The sequence below is a fragment of the Scyliorhinus torazame genome, chromosome 12, assembly GCF_047496885.1.
Source record: "Scyliorhinus torazame isolate Kashiwa2021f chromosome 12, sScyTor2.1, whole genome shotgun sequence".
NCBI lineage: Eukaryota > Metazoa > Chordata > Chondrichthyes > Carcharhiniformes > Scyliorhinidae > Scyliorhinus > Scyliorhinus torazame.
Window position 1 is genome coordinate 42,652,058 of NC_092718.1, and position 17,668 is coordinate 42,669,725.

Sequence of the window (17,668 nt, forward strand, 5' to 3'; positions counted from 1 at the left end):
GGGCCAGTTGAGGGTGCTGTCCTGAGGTCCTCCGGGCCGGTTGGAGGCGCTCTCCTATGGTACACCGGGCCGGTTGAGGGCGCTGTCCTATCGTCCTCCGGGCCGTTTGAGGGCGCTGTCTTGTCGTCCTCCGGGCCGATTGAGGGCGCTGCCCTGAGGTCCTCCGTGCCGGTTGCGAGCGCTGTCCTGAAGTCCTCCGGGCCGGTTGAGGGTGCTGTCCTCCAGGCAGCCTGACGTGTGGCTCCGCCATTTTGTTGCAAGTCAGGGTGGTGAGAGGCCGTTGTTGGTGACTGCGCGGTTAAAGTACAAGCCGGAGCGAAAATGCGGATCGAGAAGTGTTATTTCTGCTCAGCGCCGGTGTATCCGGGTCACGGGATGATGTTTGTCCGCAATGATTGTAAGGTGAGGCCAGGGAGGGTGACTAGGCCCAAGTTGTCTTTGTGGAGCCAGCGGCTTTTCTCACTGAGCCCACTGTTCATCGTGATGTTGTTGCGGAATGAAGGCGCCGGCCTGCGGCCTGCCTGGGAAAGATGCGGGCGATATGGGCTCAGCGATCAGGGCTGGTGGGTCCTCACTGCTTTCGCAGTTCAAAAAATACTTGCATTTATATAGCGCCTCAGGACAACAACGTGTTGGAAGATGCTTTGCAGCTAGTGAAGTACTTTTTGAAGTTGGCATCGCTGCTGTAAAGTGGGAAAAGTGTTAAGCAGTTTGAGTACAGCAAAATTTCACAAGCAGCAGTGTGATAAACTTTTTTCAAGCTGCTAATCTTCATTAGTGTTACAAGGGCAGCATGGTAGCATTGTGGATAGCACAATTGCTTCACAGGGTCCCAGTCACTGTCTGTGCGGAGTCTGCACATCCTCCCCATGTGTGCATTGGCTTCCTCCACAGTCCAAAGATGTGCAGGTTAGGTGGATTGGCCATGATAAATTGCCCTTAGTGTCCAGAATTGCCCTTAGTGTTGGGTGGGGTTACTGGTTTGTGGGGACAGAGTGGGGGTGTTGACCTTGGGTGGGGTGCTCTTTCCAAGAGCCGGGGCAGACTCGATGGGCCGAATGGCACTGTAAATTCTATGATATCTATGAAGTAGCACTTTATTAGTAGCATAGTGGTTAGCACTGTTGCTTCACAGCTCCAGGGTCCCAGGTTCGATTCCCGGCTTGGGTCACTGTCTGTGCGGAGTCTGCACGTTCTCCCCGCATCTGCGTAGGTTTCCTCTGGACTCTCTGGTTTCCTCCCACAAGTCGCGAAAGGAGTGTTGTGAATAGGACAATCTGAATTCTTCACTGTGTCCTGAACAGGCACTGGAGTGTGGCGACTAGGATTTTCACAGTAACTTCATTGATAATCTTTATTATTGTCACAAGTACGTTTACATTAGCACTGCAATGAGGTTACTGTGAAAATCCCCTAGTCACCACATTCCGGCACCTGTTTGAGTACACGAGGGAGAATTCAGAGTGCCCAATTCACCTAACAAGTATGCCTTATGGGACTTGTGGGAGGAAACTGGAGCACCCGGAGGAAACACGCAGACTTACGCACAGTGACTCAAGCTGGAATCGAACCCGGGACCCTGGTGCTGTGAAGCAACTGTGCTAACCACTGTGCTGCCCCGAGCGAATTAAGCAACAACCTGATACCAAGGAAGGTACTTCTTTGAAGAAGCAGCATGTACTGTGGATAAAGGGATGTACTGTACTTAGATTTTCAAAAGGCACTTGATAATGTTCCACATTGAAGGTTATTGTGGAAAATAAAAGCCCATGGTGGATGTATGGATGGATTGGTTTATTGTTACGCGTACCGAGGTACAGTATTGTTCTGCGTGCAGCTAAAACAGATCGTTCCGTACATGAAAAGAAAATACATAATAGGGCAAACATAAAATAGACAATTTAAATACATTATCACAGACATTGGGTGAAGATGTGAGAAGAGATCAGATCAGTCCATAAGAGGGTCATTTAGGAGTCTGGTAACAGCGAGGAAGAAGCTGTTTTTGAATCTGTAAGTGTGTGTTCTCAGACTTTTGTATCTCCTGCCTGATGGAAGAAGTTGAAAGAGTGAGTAAGCTGGGTGGTAGGGGTCTGATTATACTGTCTGCTTTCCCAAGGGAGGTGTAGACAGAGTCAATGGATGGGAGGCGGTTTCGTGTGATGGACTGAGCAGTGTTTACGGACCTCTGTAGTTTCTTCCGGTATTGGCCGAGCAGTTGCCATATCAGGCTGTGATGCAGCCAGATAGGATGCTTTCTATGGTGCACCTGTAAAAGTTGGTAAGAGTCAATGTGGACACCAAATTTCCTTAGTTTCCTGAGGAGGTATAGGCGTTGTTGTGCTTTCTTGGTCATAACATTGACATGGTGGACCAGGACAGATTTTTGGTGATGTGCACACCTAAGAATTTGAAGCTGTAGACCATCTCCACCTCTGTCCTGTTGATGCAGACAAAGGTGTGTACAGTGCTTTGCTTTCTGATTTCAATGACCTGCTCTTTAGTTTTACTGACATTGAGGAGAGATTGTTGTCGTTACGCCACTCCACTAGGTTCTCTATCTCTCTCCTGTATTCGGACTCATTGTTGTTTGAGGTCCGACCCACTACAGTGTGTCGTCAGCAAACCTATAGATGGAGTTGGAGCCAAATTTTGCCACGCAGACGTGTGTGTATAGGGAGTATAGTAGGGGGCTAAGTACGCAGCCTTTTGTGGCCTTGGTATTGAGGACTATCATGGAGGCAGCATTGTTTATTCTTACTGATTGTGGTCTGTGGGTCAGGAAGTTGAGGATCCAGTTGCAGAGTGAGGAGCCAAGTCCTAGGTTTTGGAGCTTTGATATGAGCATGGCTGGGATTATGGTGTTGAAGGTGGAGCTGTAGTCAATGAATAGGAGTCTGATGTGTAGGGAGTCCTTGTTGATGCGATGCTCCAGGGATGAGTGTAGGGCCAGGGAGATGACATATCCTGTGGACCGGTTGCGGCGGTATGCAAATTGCAGCGGTTCTAGGCATTCTAGGAATATGGAGTTGATGTGCCTCATGACCAACCTCTCAAAGCACTTCATTACGATTGATGTCAGGGCCACCGGCCAATAGTCGTTGCGATAAGTTGCCTGGTTCTTCTTTGGCACCGGTATAATGGTGGTCTTGAAGCAGGTGGGGACCTCGCAACGGAGAAGGGAGAGGGGGTAACATTGGCATGGATTGAAGATTCACTAACAGGAAACAGTTGGCGTAAATAGGTATTTTTCTGGTTGGTAGGATGTGAGGAGTGGTGTGCTACAGAGATAAGTACTGGGGTTTCAAATCTTTGCAATTTATATAAATGATTTGGATGAAGGGACCAGGTTTGATTGCTAAATTTGCTGATGACATAAAGATAGGTATGGAAATAAGTTATGAACAGGACATAAAGAGACTACAAAAGGATATAAGTAGGTCCGGATAATAGGCCAAGATATAGAAAATGGTGTATAATGGGGAAATTGTCCGTTTTGGCACGAAGAATAAAAAATAAGTATAGCATCTAAATGGTGAGAGATTGCATAGTCCTGCAATACAGAAAGATCTGGGTGTCCTGGTCCATGAATTGCAAAAGGTTGATATGCAGGTACAGCAAGTAATTGGGAAAGCTAATAGACTATCATCCTTTATTGTGAGGGGACTTGAGTGAAAGCTTAAGGAGTGGAGGTTAAGCTTCAGTTACACAGGGCATTGGTCAGGAGTGCCATATACACTATTGGTCTCCTTAAGGAATGCATTGGAAGTAGTTCAGACATGGTTTTCTACACTAATACCGCAAATGAGTGAGTTGTCTTATGATGAAAGGCTGGACTGGCTAGGACCCGGGTTCTATCCCGGCCCTGGGTCACTGTCCGTGTGGAGTTTGCACATTCTCCCCATGTCTGCATGGATCTCACCCCTACAACCCAAAAGATGTGCAGGATAGGTGAATTGGCCACGCTAAATTCCTCTTTTTGGAAAAAAAGCATTGGGTACTCTAAATTTATTTTAAAAAAATAAGGCGTCACCCATTTAAAAACATTTTCTCTGAAGGTTGTGAATCTTCGGAGCTCTCTTCCTCAAATGTCACAGGAGGTGGATAGAATCTTGAAAAGCGAGGGTGTGAAGGGTTATTGGGGGTAGGCAGGAATGCGGTTAAAATCAGATCAGACATCATCTGATGGGTGGCGGAGAAAGCTTGAAGAGTTGAGTGGCCACAGCACACCACGTTACAACTACACCCCTGCACCAGACCCCACTCTCAGCAAATCTGAGCATGATTCTACTGACCCATTTGAGAGTAGGCCACTCAACTCTTCGTATATGTTCGTATACGTATGTTCTTCAGAATATTGCAGTTGTTACTTTTACATCACCTAAAAGAGCAGTTTAACGTCGCATCCAAAAGGTGGCACCTCCCAACAGTGTAGCCCGAGTGTCAGCCTTGATTTGTGTGTTCAAGATTGTGGAAAGGGAGAGGCTGGAGTGTTACCAACTGAGCCAAGGCTGCCAATTATGTAGGTTATTGATGCACGGGCAGAAGTTTGTTTTGAAGTTATTGAGCAGCAAGATTTTCTGAAGTTTGGATAGTTGATGGTGCTGGCTTTTTAGTTATTTAAATGTAACGGGGTATTGTGTGAAATCTGCCTTGGCCTCAATGCTCTTTTGATATATCAGGTTATTATAGATAGTGGGAAAATCCAAATTCTCAAAATCAGTTTATCACACGATGTTTCATTGTTATCTGAATATTTGTGAATAAAGTTACATCAGTTAACTGCTGTAAACTTGGCATTTCCCAGGTAAATGTCTCGGGCAGTTGAGATATATTGAAATACCAGCTGTTGAATACGTTTGGTTTGATTTTGTTTCTGCTCAGTCCAGCCAATTACAGATCTTGGTCAAGCTGCTGTTCTTTGTTTCAGCTTAAGTGTTCTTCATGTTTTGTTTACATTATTGCCCTGCCCTCCTAAGAAGGGAGATGAGGTGAAGTGACACTCCCATGTACATTGTTATTTGTTTTGTTAATCATGCACTGCTATTTTGGGGGACTTCACCATTCTCCTGTTCTGCCAGATGTTTCTATTATAAAGTTACCTGGCAGACAATCATGCCTGCACTGGGTTCACTAGATATGTTTTCGATGTGTCAGACTGCAGGTCCCTGAGCCTACAGCATCATTGATCCTCTCGAAAGGAAATTTGCTTTGGCCTGACTTTCTGTGAGCAACATTGCATGAAATCCAGTAATGAGTTCAATTACGTAATCTTCCAGGTTTTCAGATTCTGCAGGTCAAAGTGTCATAAGGGTTTCAAGAAGAAGCGTAACCCAAGAAAGGTCAAATGGACAAAGGCCTTCCGGAAATCAGCTGGCAAAGAATTGACTGTGGTGCGTAAGAAACATCTTTTCTCAAATTGCAGTCTAGCTTTCCACTGCACTCCATTTAAAAGTTGATCATCTTGACAGTTAATCTTTTATTTACAGGATAACTCGTTTGAATTTGAAAAACGCAGGAATATGCCAGTCAAGTACCAGAGAGAACTGTGGTCTAAGTCAGGTAAGCAGCTTTTGTGGCATATGTGTTACGAATATATTGGGCTTCTGTACTTTTGATGGATCTGATGAGGCGTTCAGCCTATTTAGAGTGGGATCACAATTTCCCTTTGATGTTAGATTAAGGGATGGTAACAAAAGTGGCTTGTGGAGGGTAAATCTGAAGCAAACCTTTTAACTGAGTAAATAATTCAGAAGTGGAAATGTTATCTGACATTTCACATCTGTTTGTGTCACTGATGATCTTAAGCTAGTGGATGAGCGCAGAATGGCTTCCCAGAATTTCTGCACATCTGATGTGAAGCACAGCATAGTGGGTCATTGTGCTAAAGATGTGTGCCTAAGGTAACGCCATCTTAATCCTACAAAAATTGAGTTATTGCTAGAAATGTCATTGATTTGACATGCTTGTCACGGAAGCTGTTTCTCCATTATCTATTCACATATTATTAATATCTAGTACCCAAATTTAGGTGAAGGTCATAGGTAGAGGTAAGTAGATTCCTAACTAACAAAGGAGTCAAAGGTTTTAGAATAAGCAGAATGTGGAGTTGAGGCCACAGTCCGATCAACCATGATCTTATTGAATGGCGGAGCAGGCTTGAGGGGCCAAATAGCCTGCTCCTAATTTGTATGTTTGTGTGTGTATATATATATATATATATATATTATGTATATATTTGGGATCAGTTTGCACTGGTATTTCATATGCAAGCAAAGAAGCTAACTCTGCACAATAGATGATTTTCCATCATATTTTTGAGGATTTCAATATTTGGTGGAAGTTGATGTAATTATGCAATTCTTTTATTGCAAGGGATTGCTGGGTTCAGTAAAATGCGAGCTAACCATTTTTTTTGAAGACTCGCTTCAGTACAGAAATGGGACTGCTGGTTAATTTTACACACAGTTAACATTACAAGTGGCAGCAGCAATGGAGAATACTGAACTGACAAATGTAGCTCTTTATGCATGTTATATGGAATCAGCTTGGTTTTACTGAGATCTTGAGCTTTATGGATCTTGCATTGTGATCTGGAAAAATGGAGATACTTTTGGCAATATAGCAGTGATATGTGTCTGTATGTATGTGCGTGTGTGGAGACTGGTATGGGTTTCAGGGAAATGCCTTCTACCTTGATTGATGGTTTTATTTAGCAAATTTCTCCACCACACCCTATTTTGACTTGACTGAAGTCTGCTGTGATTGGTCAAAAACACCAGTCATCCTCTTACCACCACATCCAAGTGGTCATTCTTCATGTGTTAGGTTCGACCTGGTTTCAGCAGGATATTTGGTAGTGGGTGCATCACATCTGTCCTCACCAAAAATGAATGAAATGAAATGAAAATGAAAATCGCTTATTGTCACAAGTAGGCTTCAATGAAGTTACTGTGAAAAGCCCATAGTCGCCACATTCCGGCGCCTGTTCGGGGAGGCTGTCACGGGAAAGCTTACATATGCACTTTTGGTGGTCGAAGTTTAATATTCATGGGGACCCTTGGCTAGCAAAGGGGTGTTAAAAGTTCATTGATTTCGACAAAGTAGCTTTTAGAATGTGCTTTTATTTTTCCAGTCAAATTTATTTGAGGCCATTGAAAAGAATGGGAGTAAATGCTCTTTGACTTCATTACATTCATGATGAAATTTTGTTCAACAGTTGTGGCAATGAAGAGAGTTGAGGAAGTCAAACAGAAACGTCAAGCAAGATTTGTTATGAACAGGTGGGTGTGAACTTGAGAAACTTAAAAGGTGTTTTAAAGTGCAAGATATTTATTTACAACTTGACCAATTGTTAATATTTCCTGTTCTAAAATAGTAGCTTGATGTGTAAATTTCTGGTGACTGCAAATCAAGAAAGTGCATTTATATGCACTTTCATGGATGGATACAGCTACAAAAGAGACCACACAGGCTATTGTGCCACTGACAATTTACCATGCCACAAAATTCTTCACGGCCAGTTAATTACTTTGGAAATGTAATGGCGATTATGTAGGCAAATATTCCACCCAGTTTTCATGCAGCAAGGTTTGATGAACAGCAAATGAGGTAAAACGATCAGTTGGTCTGGATAATGCGAATTGAGGGATGAATGTTGGCCGGGACACCAAAACCTTTCTCCTCTTTTAGTCACACCATTAGATCTTTTTATATACAACTGACAGATAAGTGGGAGTCCAGTATACCCTCTCATGGAAAATGGCACTTGTTCAGTACTGCACCAAAGTGGCAATCTATATTAGTGTGGTTGAGTGAACCGTGAGCTTGTAATCTTATAAACTGTGATGAGAATGCTATCACTGAAGCTAATTACTTTCAGTAAGTTAAAAGGGGCCAGTTTGTATGTGTCTTTTTGGATCCTGCATGGCCATGAGAGGAAACATTGAGTGTAGGTTGCCTGATCACTGGTAGTTTTGGAGAAACAAAAATCAAATGGAAATATGCCAAATTGAATCCATGCTGTAGTAGAGTTACAGTAAAGGTGAGTGTTCACAATATGTAGGAAAATGCTAAATGTTTGTCAATATATTTAGATTAAGTAATGGTTAGATTAAGATGGTATCTGCCGGTATATCTGATGAAATGTCCTCCTTAAGTATAAGCATGGGACCCAAAATCCTTTATTATTTAGGAATTAACTGAGTGGACAGAAAATTGGCAGATGGTGTATAACATGAGAAAATATGAGGTTCACTTTGGCAGGAAGGATAGAAAAGCAGAATATATTTAAATGGGCTGAGAGACTGCAGAATGCTGCAATATAGTGGGATTTGGGTGGCCTAGTATGGAGGGGGGGGGGGGGGGGGGGAGGAGTAAAAGTCTTGCCACACCTGTGTAAGTGAGACTGCATCTGGAGACTGTTCAGTATTGGTCTCTTTACTTGAGGAGGGACATACTTGCATTGGAAGCAGTTTAGGGATAGTTCACTAAGCTGATTCCTGGAAGGAAGTGGTTGTTTTGTGAGAAATTGTTGAGCAAGCTGAACCTGTACTCACTGGAGTTTAGAAGAATGAGTGGCAATCTTATTCACATGTGATATTTTGAGGGGGCTTGACAGCGTAGATGCTGAGAGGATGTTTCCTCTTGTGGGGAACCTAGAACTGGAAAACATAGTTTAAATATACGGGGTCTCCCATTTAAGATTTGAGGGGGAGATTTTTCTCTGAGGTTAGTTAATCTTTGGAATTCTCTAGCTCAGAGAGCAGTGAAGATTGTGCTCGACAGATTTGTGATCGACACGGGAGATAAGGGTTCTTGAACAGGCAGGAAATTGGAGTTAGGGAAGCAGTCCAATCAGCTGTAATCTTATTGAATGATGAAGCAGGCTCAATGGGCCAACTGGCCTACTCCTCCTATTTCTTATGTATGTGTACGTTTCTTTTGATTTCTAATTTGAGACTCTTGCTTTCTATTTGAATCTTGAGTCTTCGTTGTGTATGACCAGCTGCAGTATGTGGCTGAAACCTTATTTATCGAAAACTAGTATTTAATAAAACATGATTGCTAATGTAATGAACATCCTGCTTTTTGTCCAAGGTTGAAAAAAAGCAAAGAGTTACAGACAAAGGAAGACATCAAAGAGGTCAAACAGAACATCCATCTCATCAAGGCTCCTCATGCAGGTAACGGACTGGGATTGTTTAGATATTCATGGTGTATAGAGGAAACTTACAAACCCCCAACCTAACAAACATGTGTTGTCTATAAATATAAATTTCTTTGAGGTTTAGAAGTCATTCAGAAATAATGCTATATTAATATGTTTTGTTCTGATAATTTACAAGTCTTAATATTTTCTTTTAACAGAGAGACCCAGGAAATTGGAAGAGAAGATGGTACAAACTTTGCAAGAAGATATGGAAATGGCAGAAGATTCTTAACTTGCTATTTGGTGCCCAAAAAGTACAAGATATGTGAATACATAAAAATCCCATTCATTTGTATGTCTCAGAAGCTGTGGATATAACAATTTGTAGAATGCTGTGGATATAACAATTTTTAGAATGACTTCACCAATAGTCACACTAATAACCAGTGGCAATTTTCACATCTCCTGATCCCCAAAATTCAAACAGGGCAAACCGACGAGAAAGAAATGTAGGTGGAATAAGAAATTCAGGTACCTGAATTTTGTGTATCAGATTGATCAGGCTCCTGTGTCAAATTGCGAGGGCCTGCATGGTGTAGTTTGGACCCTGATGGATAACCCGTTTGTTTGTTGTACCATTAATGAATCTTTACCTGCCGAGTCTTAAAAGATTGGGATTATCAAATCATCTTCCTCATAAAACTGGCAGAAAATACCAGTTTCACAAATGGCACTCGCTCAGTACTGCTGCTTTAATATGAATAACCTGGTGCACCTTTTGTTTCCCTGTCCAATGATAAAAGTTTTCTGTTCCAGAAGTGTCAGGTATATATTGAAAAGAAAACTGTTGACTGACCTGCCAGATTTAAATGTGGATTACTTTAAACTCAAATTTTCAGATTTCAGTCAATAAAAAATATATTTCACATTTAAAAAAACAAACTTGTAGCTGTGATAATCTGTGAGATTGTGATGCAGATATTAAGTTACGCATATGTTTTGAGTTCCTGTTTTTTTTTGATTGGGTAGTGGAATTACAGGCTTGTGTTTGATTTTTCTATTTGCACCATGAAGCTACTCAGAAATTACACCTCAACAACAGGTCATTAAGCCCATCTGGACAGTGCCAGTATTTATGCTCCACACGAGCCTCCTCTTAACTAACCTCTTTATTGAATATTCATCTGTTCCTTTTCACCTATTTAGCTTCCTCTTAAATGCATCTATGCTATTTGTTTCAATATACCTCATATAAGAGTCATACGAACATTCCAACTTGGAGCAAGAGTTGGCCGTTTGGCACCTTGAGCCTGCTCTACCATTTGATAAGATCCTAGTATTTCCAGTGATTAAAGCTCAAAAATTTCAGAACTAGAGTATAATGCTGGAGATGGTAGCGATTCAATTTAATCGTAAATGTACAGATACAAATGAAATGAAAGTCAACAAGTAAATGCTTAAACAAATCTTTGCAATCAGATAACGAATGACAATATGAATTTTATTTTAGTGCTGTTGGCTTTTTGCTTTATTCCATTACAACGGTCTTGTGTCAAATCAACAGGCATGTCAACCACTCATATTATCCATGTAAAAGTCAACCTGTGTCTTATGGCCTTAAAAATTGGTCTCAACTGAAATCAGTGCCTAAAGGCTTGTTTCCAGTTGTGTAATGCAGTCCACAAGTGACCATTTCTAACCCGGTTTTGCTTTGATTCTCGGCATTTTTCATTCTTGTGCTTTATGAACCAAAAAGCAGGCACCGGTTGCTTTATGGCAGTGCCAAGCATGAAATAAGCTTGGAAGATCAATTGGTTTCTTGATTTCCACATGATGTTTACATGTTCAAATCCCAGAGCTGGCCATAACCTGAACTCCCTTTGAGTAAGTTTAAAAAAAATCAACAATAAAATTTAATTTTAATTGACTGAGTATGAAAAACTATTTTATCCGGCCCAATTGTAATTCATTTCCACTTACTGGTTACAATTATATTGTTGGTGTGGTTTGAAGTCTATAATTCAGGATGTTCTTCCTCCTTAGTGTAAAGTGAGAGAAGCATGAGGGAATTTGATTGGTGCTCACAGGTTCATCACTGCTTTATCATTGACCTCTTGTATTTCCACTCGGATGTGAAGTGTTGATCCTTCCATTCAATGACCTATAATATTCTATTCTGACTGCCAATGTAGCACCCATAATAAGTCAACATTTTAAATTTGTATTTGGAATATTAATCATAATTCAAATCTGGTAAATGAACTCATTTTAAATTATGCATTCTGTCCGCCTGCTCCTGATACAGCTCCTTGTTATCAGCTGAATATCTAGGATTACATTTGAATACCGTTAGTGTGTAATGTGACCCTGTATTAAATGACAACGACTATTGAAAGAAACAGTTGGTCATAGATGGTTCAGAATACCTGTGGATTGGAGAAAAAAATTAGGGGAATAGTTTCTCATCCTTCACTTGTTATCTGTATGGTTGGTGAATTGGCAGGGATTTCTGTTCCATGGTGATATTCAGTTTTGTGATTCATGGAGGCATCTTTCACCCCATCTTTGATAGAGCTACTCAATTGGCCCCATAGCCCTGCATATGTCTCCTAATAAAGCCATGCCGCTCCTTTAAAAGGTAGCGTATTGGCAACTTCACAAATATTTTACCAGAAGTTAAAGGTATGAGGAGCTCCCGAAAATCAAAACTGTTTTGAACAAACTTTTGAGTTTGGACCTATGCACAATGATCTGTAACTTGAACAACTGGTTAAGAAATCATGGGTGAACAATGGAACTGATTCAAAACAAATAATCTTGCAAGTCCAGATTTTCATTGATAAAGAGCTTTGAAATTGGAAAAAGGAAAAGTGGCACGAGAGGTATAAATCTCCAAGAAGATTGATATTAGCTAAAAGACTAGATAATAACACAACTACATATGGGTAACGTGGTGACAACCAATACACATCAGATGAGATGCATCAATTGTGTTAAATGCTTTGCATGCATGTTTAAAAATCGCTTATTGTCACAAGTAGGCTTCAAATGAAGTTACTGTGAAAAGACCCTAGTTGCCACATTCCGGCGCCTGTTCGGGGAAGCTGGTACGGGAATTGAACCGTGCTGCCGGCCTGCCTTGGTAAACCAGCCCGTTTCCTGTTTAATTAACAACATTATAGACTGCCTTCCTTTTAAGGCATCTTTGAGGGAAAACTAAATCTGTTGATGTCATCTGCACTAAAAGTGTAATTCCTTGAAAATTATTTTCTCCAATTGTTCATACTAATCACATTGTACATTCTTGAAGAATTCACACGACTGAAAAGGATGAATTTGGTCCATATGTTAATTACCTGGAATTTGCTGTCCGTGTGGGTTTTGGAAGTGGAGACAAATCATTGCAAAGTGAAATTGGATGGGCACTTGAGTGGGGAAATGGGACTGGCAAGCTGGGTTGGATTGAATGGCCTCCTGTCACTCTGAATCATTTTAACAGTTCAAAACCTTTCCTGACAATTCCAAGTATCCCCACCACCCTTTGAAGTAATATCCAATCTATCCATCCACCTGCTCTCTTGAGTTTCATCCCAAGTGCCTTTGCATTATGAGGCTTTCTCAATTCAACTTATCAAATTCTTTAAGTAGTCTTTTGCAGTGCCATGGTTTACCATGCACACTGCATAATAAGCAAAGTCAATGCCTGGCATAGACTCAGAGCCACAGTCTGAGATTCATGTTCTGGATCATGGGTGGCACAGTGATTAGCACTACTGCCTCATAGTGTCAGGGACCCAGCTTGGGTGACTGGAGTTTACACGTTCCTCATGTCTGGGTTCCCTCCGGGTGTTCTGGTTTCCTCGCACAGTCCCAACGATGTGCAGGTTAGGTGGATTGGCCATGCTAAATTGCCTTTAGTACCCAAAGATGTGCAGGTTAGGTGAGATAATGGGAATATGGCATGGGAATGGGCTTATTTAGGGTGTTCTTTCAGAAGGCCGGTGAAGACTCTATGGGCCTGCACTGTAGGAATTCTATGGATAACCCAAGATTCCATTTGTTTGTTTGCTGTTGCCACATATTGTGCAGATGTTGTAGATTTACAGAGTGCCAATATGAAATGAAAATTGCTTATTGTCACAAGTAGGCTTCAATGAAGTTACTGTGAAATGCCCCTAGTCGCCACATTCCAGCGCCTGTTCTGGGAGGCTGGTACGGGAATTGAACCGTGCTGCTGGCCTGCCTTGGTCTGCTTTAAAAGCCAGCGATTTAGCCCTGTGCTAAACCAGCCCCTGCCTTTACGATAGTGATGTTTAAGGGGCATCTTGACAACTACATGAATAGGATGGGAATAGAGGGATATGGACCCAGGAAGTGTAGAAGATTTTAGTTTAGACGGGCAGCATGGTCGGCACAGGCGTGGAGGGCTGAAGTGCCTGGTCCTGTGCTGTACTTTTGTTCTTTGTTCTCTCATCTAGGTTCATCAACTTTACACTTGTCAGCACAGCGTTTCATCTGCCACTTTCAATCCAACATCTAAAATCTCTTGCAATTATTCTGTACAGAATCACCCTGCTCTTGATTATTTGCAAACCACTTCCAGTTTGCCAACAGCCGAATTTCGAGTTTTCCAATCCCCAATTCTAAATCAACAATACAACTCTTGTTTTGACTTCTAATATATTAAATATCTTGAGGTTCATTTTTTTTCTCAACTTTCATTCTCACAGTTTATTACATGTTATAAGTTACGCATTGACTACCGAAAGATAACCTGCATATTGTCTCTGGTACCTTTCCCTTAATTACAGCTTTGATCTGAGCTGCTATCATTTGAAAGATACATTTTAAAAAACAAAATACAACAGCTGTATTCCTGTCTCTTATCTAGAGAAAGCATGTGGTGAAGATAGCCAGTGAATAAAACTATTTTCACCTTGGTTCATCTGTTCTGTCACTATTTCTGGAAGTAAGATCACGTGCTTCAGTGGAGCATCAAAGATCACCTTGGGGATCGGCAAAGTGAACTGGAAAATTGTCTCAAGAATTACATCAGCCCTCTTTAATGCTGTACTCTATTCACAATTGTTTACTGTTGCTTGGGTTGAAATGTGTCTGCTGTACAGCAAGGCTCTCTTGGGTGAACAAGTGACTTCATATTCTGAGTTGTCCCTTAAATCCTTTAGCATTAACATAGATTGACATACTGAGAAATAATGACCCTTCAAATAGCTAATCAGCTAGACTAATGACAAGTGTTCGTAGGGAGGTGGTCAATGCAGGACTGAGGGTGTTATACCTTAATGCGCACAGTATATGGAACAAGGTAAATGAGCTTGTTGCGCACATTGAAATTGGTTGGTGCGATGTGAGCATCACAGAGACGTGGCTGCAAGGGGATCAGGGCTGGGATCGAAATATACAAGGATGTGTGCCCTATTGAAAGGACAGGCAGGTGGGCAAAGGGGGGAGAGGTTGCATTGTTAGTAAGGAATGAAGTTAAATCGATAGCAAGGAGCGATATAGGATCAGAAGGCATAGAATCTCTGTGGGTAGAGTTGAGGAATCGCAAAGGTAAAAAGACCCTGATGGGAGTTATGTACAGGCCCCCTAGCAGTAGTCAGGATGTGGGGCAGAAAATTAATCAGGAGATGGAGAAAGCATGTATAAAAAGGCAGTATCACAATAATGGGGGACGTCAATATGCAGGTGGACTGGGAAAATCAGGTTAGTAGTGGATCCCAAGAAAAGGAATTTGTGGAATGTCTTTTTTGGATTTTTTTTTGAGCAGCTTGTGACAGAGCCCACTAGGGAACAGACAATTCTGGACTTTTGGAGCAGCTTGTGACAGCCTACTAGGGAACAGACAATTCTGAACTTTTGGAGCAGCTTGTGACAGCCTACTAGGGAACAGACAATTCTGGACTTTTGGAGCAGCTTGTGACAGCCTACTAGGGAACAGACAATTCTGGACTTTTGGAGCAGCTTGTGACAGAGCCTATAAGGGAACAGACAATTCTGGATTTGGTGATGTGTAATGAGGCAAACTTGATTCGGGATCTTAAGGTGAAGGAACGCTTGGGGAGCAGTGACCACAATATGATAGAATTTACCCTGCAGTTTGAGAGGGAGGAGGTGCAATCAGATGTAACAGTATTACAATTAAATAAGGGTAACTATAAAGACAGAACAAACAGAACAATACAGCACAGGAACAGGCCCTTCGGCCCTCCAAGCCTGCACCAACCATGGTACCTGCCTAAACTAAAACTATGCACTTGCCGAGTCCGTACCCTTCCATTCCCACCCTATTCATATATTTGTCTCGATGTCCCTTAAATGCCACTTTCGTATCTGCTCCCACCACTTCCCCAGGCAGCGCGCTCCATATATTTACCACCCTCTGTTTAAAAAAAAACTTGCCTTGCACATCTGTTCTAAACTTTTCCCCATGCACTTTAAACCTATGTCCCCTTGTACTTGACTCTCCTACCCTAGGAAAGAGCAACTGCCTATCCACTGTCCATGCCACTCATAATCTTGTATACCTCTATCAGGTCGCCCCTCAACCTCCGTTGTTCCAGTGAGAACAGACAAAGTTTATCTAACCTCTCCTCATAGCTAATGCCCTCCATACTAGTATTTTTAAAATTAATTAATGGGACGTGTGCAATGTTGGCTGGGCCAGCAATTATTCTCCATTCCTAATTGCTCTTGAACTGAGTGGTTTGCTGGGCCATTTAAGAGTCAACCACATGACTCATTGGTTAGGTGGATTGGCCACGCTAAATTGCCCCTTAGTGTTCAAAGGTTAGATGGGGTTACGAGGATAGGTGGGGGATTGAGTCTAGGTAAAGTGCTCTTTCAGAGGGTTAGTTCAGATTCAATGGACCGAATGGCCTCCTGCACTAGTGATTGTAAGATTCATACATTGCTGTGGATCTGGAGTTACATGTGGGCCAGGCCAGGTGAGGACAGCAAATTTATTTCCCTAAAGGATAAGTGAACCAGGTGTGTTTTTTCTACGACAATTGGCAATGGTTTCATGGTTATCGTTTGACTTTCAGTTCCATATTTTTATTGGATTCAAATTTCAACACCTGCCGTGGTGGGATCTGAACCCGGGTTCCCGGAGAATCGGCCTGGCTTCTGAATTACTAGTCCAGTGAAAATAGCGTTAAGACATTGCCTCCAGAGTCCCAGGATAATGTTCTGGGGACTTGGATTCGAATCCCACCACGGCAGGTGGTGTAATTTGAATTCAATAAAAAATGTGAAATTAAAAAGTTTTAATGATCATGAAACCATTGTCGGTTGTTGTAAAAACCCAATCTGGTTCACTGATGTCTATTAGGGAAGGAAATCTAACTTTCTTACCTGGTCTGCTTAATGGTCCTTTTCGTTAATAGAATACGGTAAGATTGGAAGAATGTAGCAGTTCACAATGGGTAAAATGTTGTTTCCAGATATGTTTAGAATTTGTGCATAATTTAGGGAAAAAATTTATTTTGCTATTCTATTTTTGATTGTTTTCCCCACACTTAATGGCATGTTAGCTGCAGAGGAAAAATAAATGCTAGCAACTGAGGTTTCTGTGTAATGAAGGAAACACGTACTGTCATATTTTTGGCTTTGAAAAAGTCCTGATTCCAATTATAGAACAAAAGGGCATCTGACAGTGAGAGTCATAAATTGGCTTATTTTACGCTTCATCGGTACTAATGAGAAACACCAAAATGTGACGAAACAAGTGAAAATGCCATTGATATTTATATATTACTGGGGGGATCATTTTCTAATGCATGAAATAAGGCATGCTTATGTTCGGAACTGCAATTTGGAATACAATGATGAGAAATTCGCTACCATTCCTGCTGTGAACTGTAGATAAGTGGAGATTTGTTTTGGTTTAATTCCAGAAACAATCTGATGAGGAAAAGATACCCAGTGGAGAATGAGAGGATTGTGTTATCTGCAGCAGTTTATTGTAAAGTGTTTTTTTTGTGAACCGAGTGGTTTACTATAGGCTACTTAAGGGACAACCAGACCAGAGTCATGTATCGGCCAGACCAAGTAAGATGGCAGGTTCCTTCCCCTGATGGGCATTAGTGAAACAGTTGGGTTGCTAATTTTTCTTCAGCCAGTCCATAAATTGCCAGTTTTATTGAAATCAGTTTCACAACATACCATGGTGGAGGTGAATGCTTTGGGTTACAGGTCTAGACCCAGAATTGCCATTCATTTGTGCACTAGCTTGAAAATTAAGTAGAATTGAGCCATCAGTTGTGGACTGAATGACCAAGACCTATCGAAATCAAATAAGGATCTTACTAATAATAATCATTTTTGTCACAAGTAGGCTTACATTAACACTGCAATGAAGTTACCGTGAAAGCCCCTAGTCACCACATTCCGACGCCTGTTCGGGGACACAGAGGGAGAATTCAGAATGTTCAGTTCACCTAACAGCACGTCTTTCAGGACTTGTGGGAGGAAACCGGAGCAGCACCCGGAGGA

At 41.7% G+C, this 17,668-nt stretch overlaps 1 protein-coding gene across 1 annotated transcript; it reads left to right on the top strand.

The window, feature by feature from the left end:
- Positions 1-224: 224 nt before the first annotated feature.
- Positions 225-14,091, top strand: LOC140387539 (probable ribosome biogenesis protein RLP24). Its single transcript, XM_072470773.1, has 6 exons — positions 225-402; positions 5,280-5,393; positions 5,490-5,562; positions 7,220-7,283; positions 9,100-9,185; positions 9,370-14,091. Exons 1-6 carry the CDS (start codon positions 322-324, stop codon positions 9,441-9,443), a joined length of 492 nt encoding a protein of 163 aa, XP_072326874.1. The 5' UTR covers positions 225-321; the 3' UTR covers positions 9,444-14,091.
- The last annotated feature ends 3,577 nt before the right edge of the window (positions 14,092-17,668 follow it).

Excerpts from the sequence above, each read along its gene's own strand:
- LOC140387539 (XM_072470773.1), top strand. The coding sequence starts at position 322 with ATGCGGATCGAGAAGTGTTATTTCTGCTCAGCGCCGGTGTATCCGGGT. Across the intron at positions 403-5,279 it reads TTGTCCGCAATGATTGTAAG|GTTTTCAGATTCTGCAGGTC; the intron begins GTGAGGCCAGGG and ends GTAATCTTCCAG. Across the intron at positions 7,284-9,099 it reads GCAAGATTTGTTATGAACAG|GTTGAAAAAAAGCAAAGAGT; the intron begins GTGGGTGTGAAC and ends TTTTTGTCCAAG.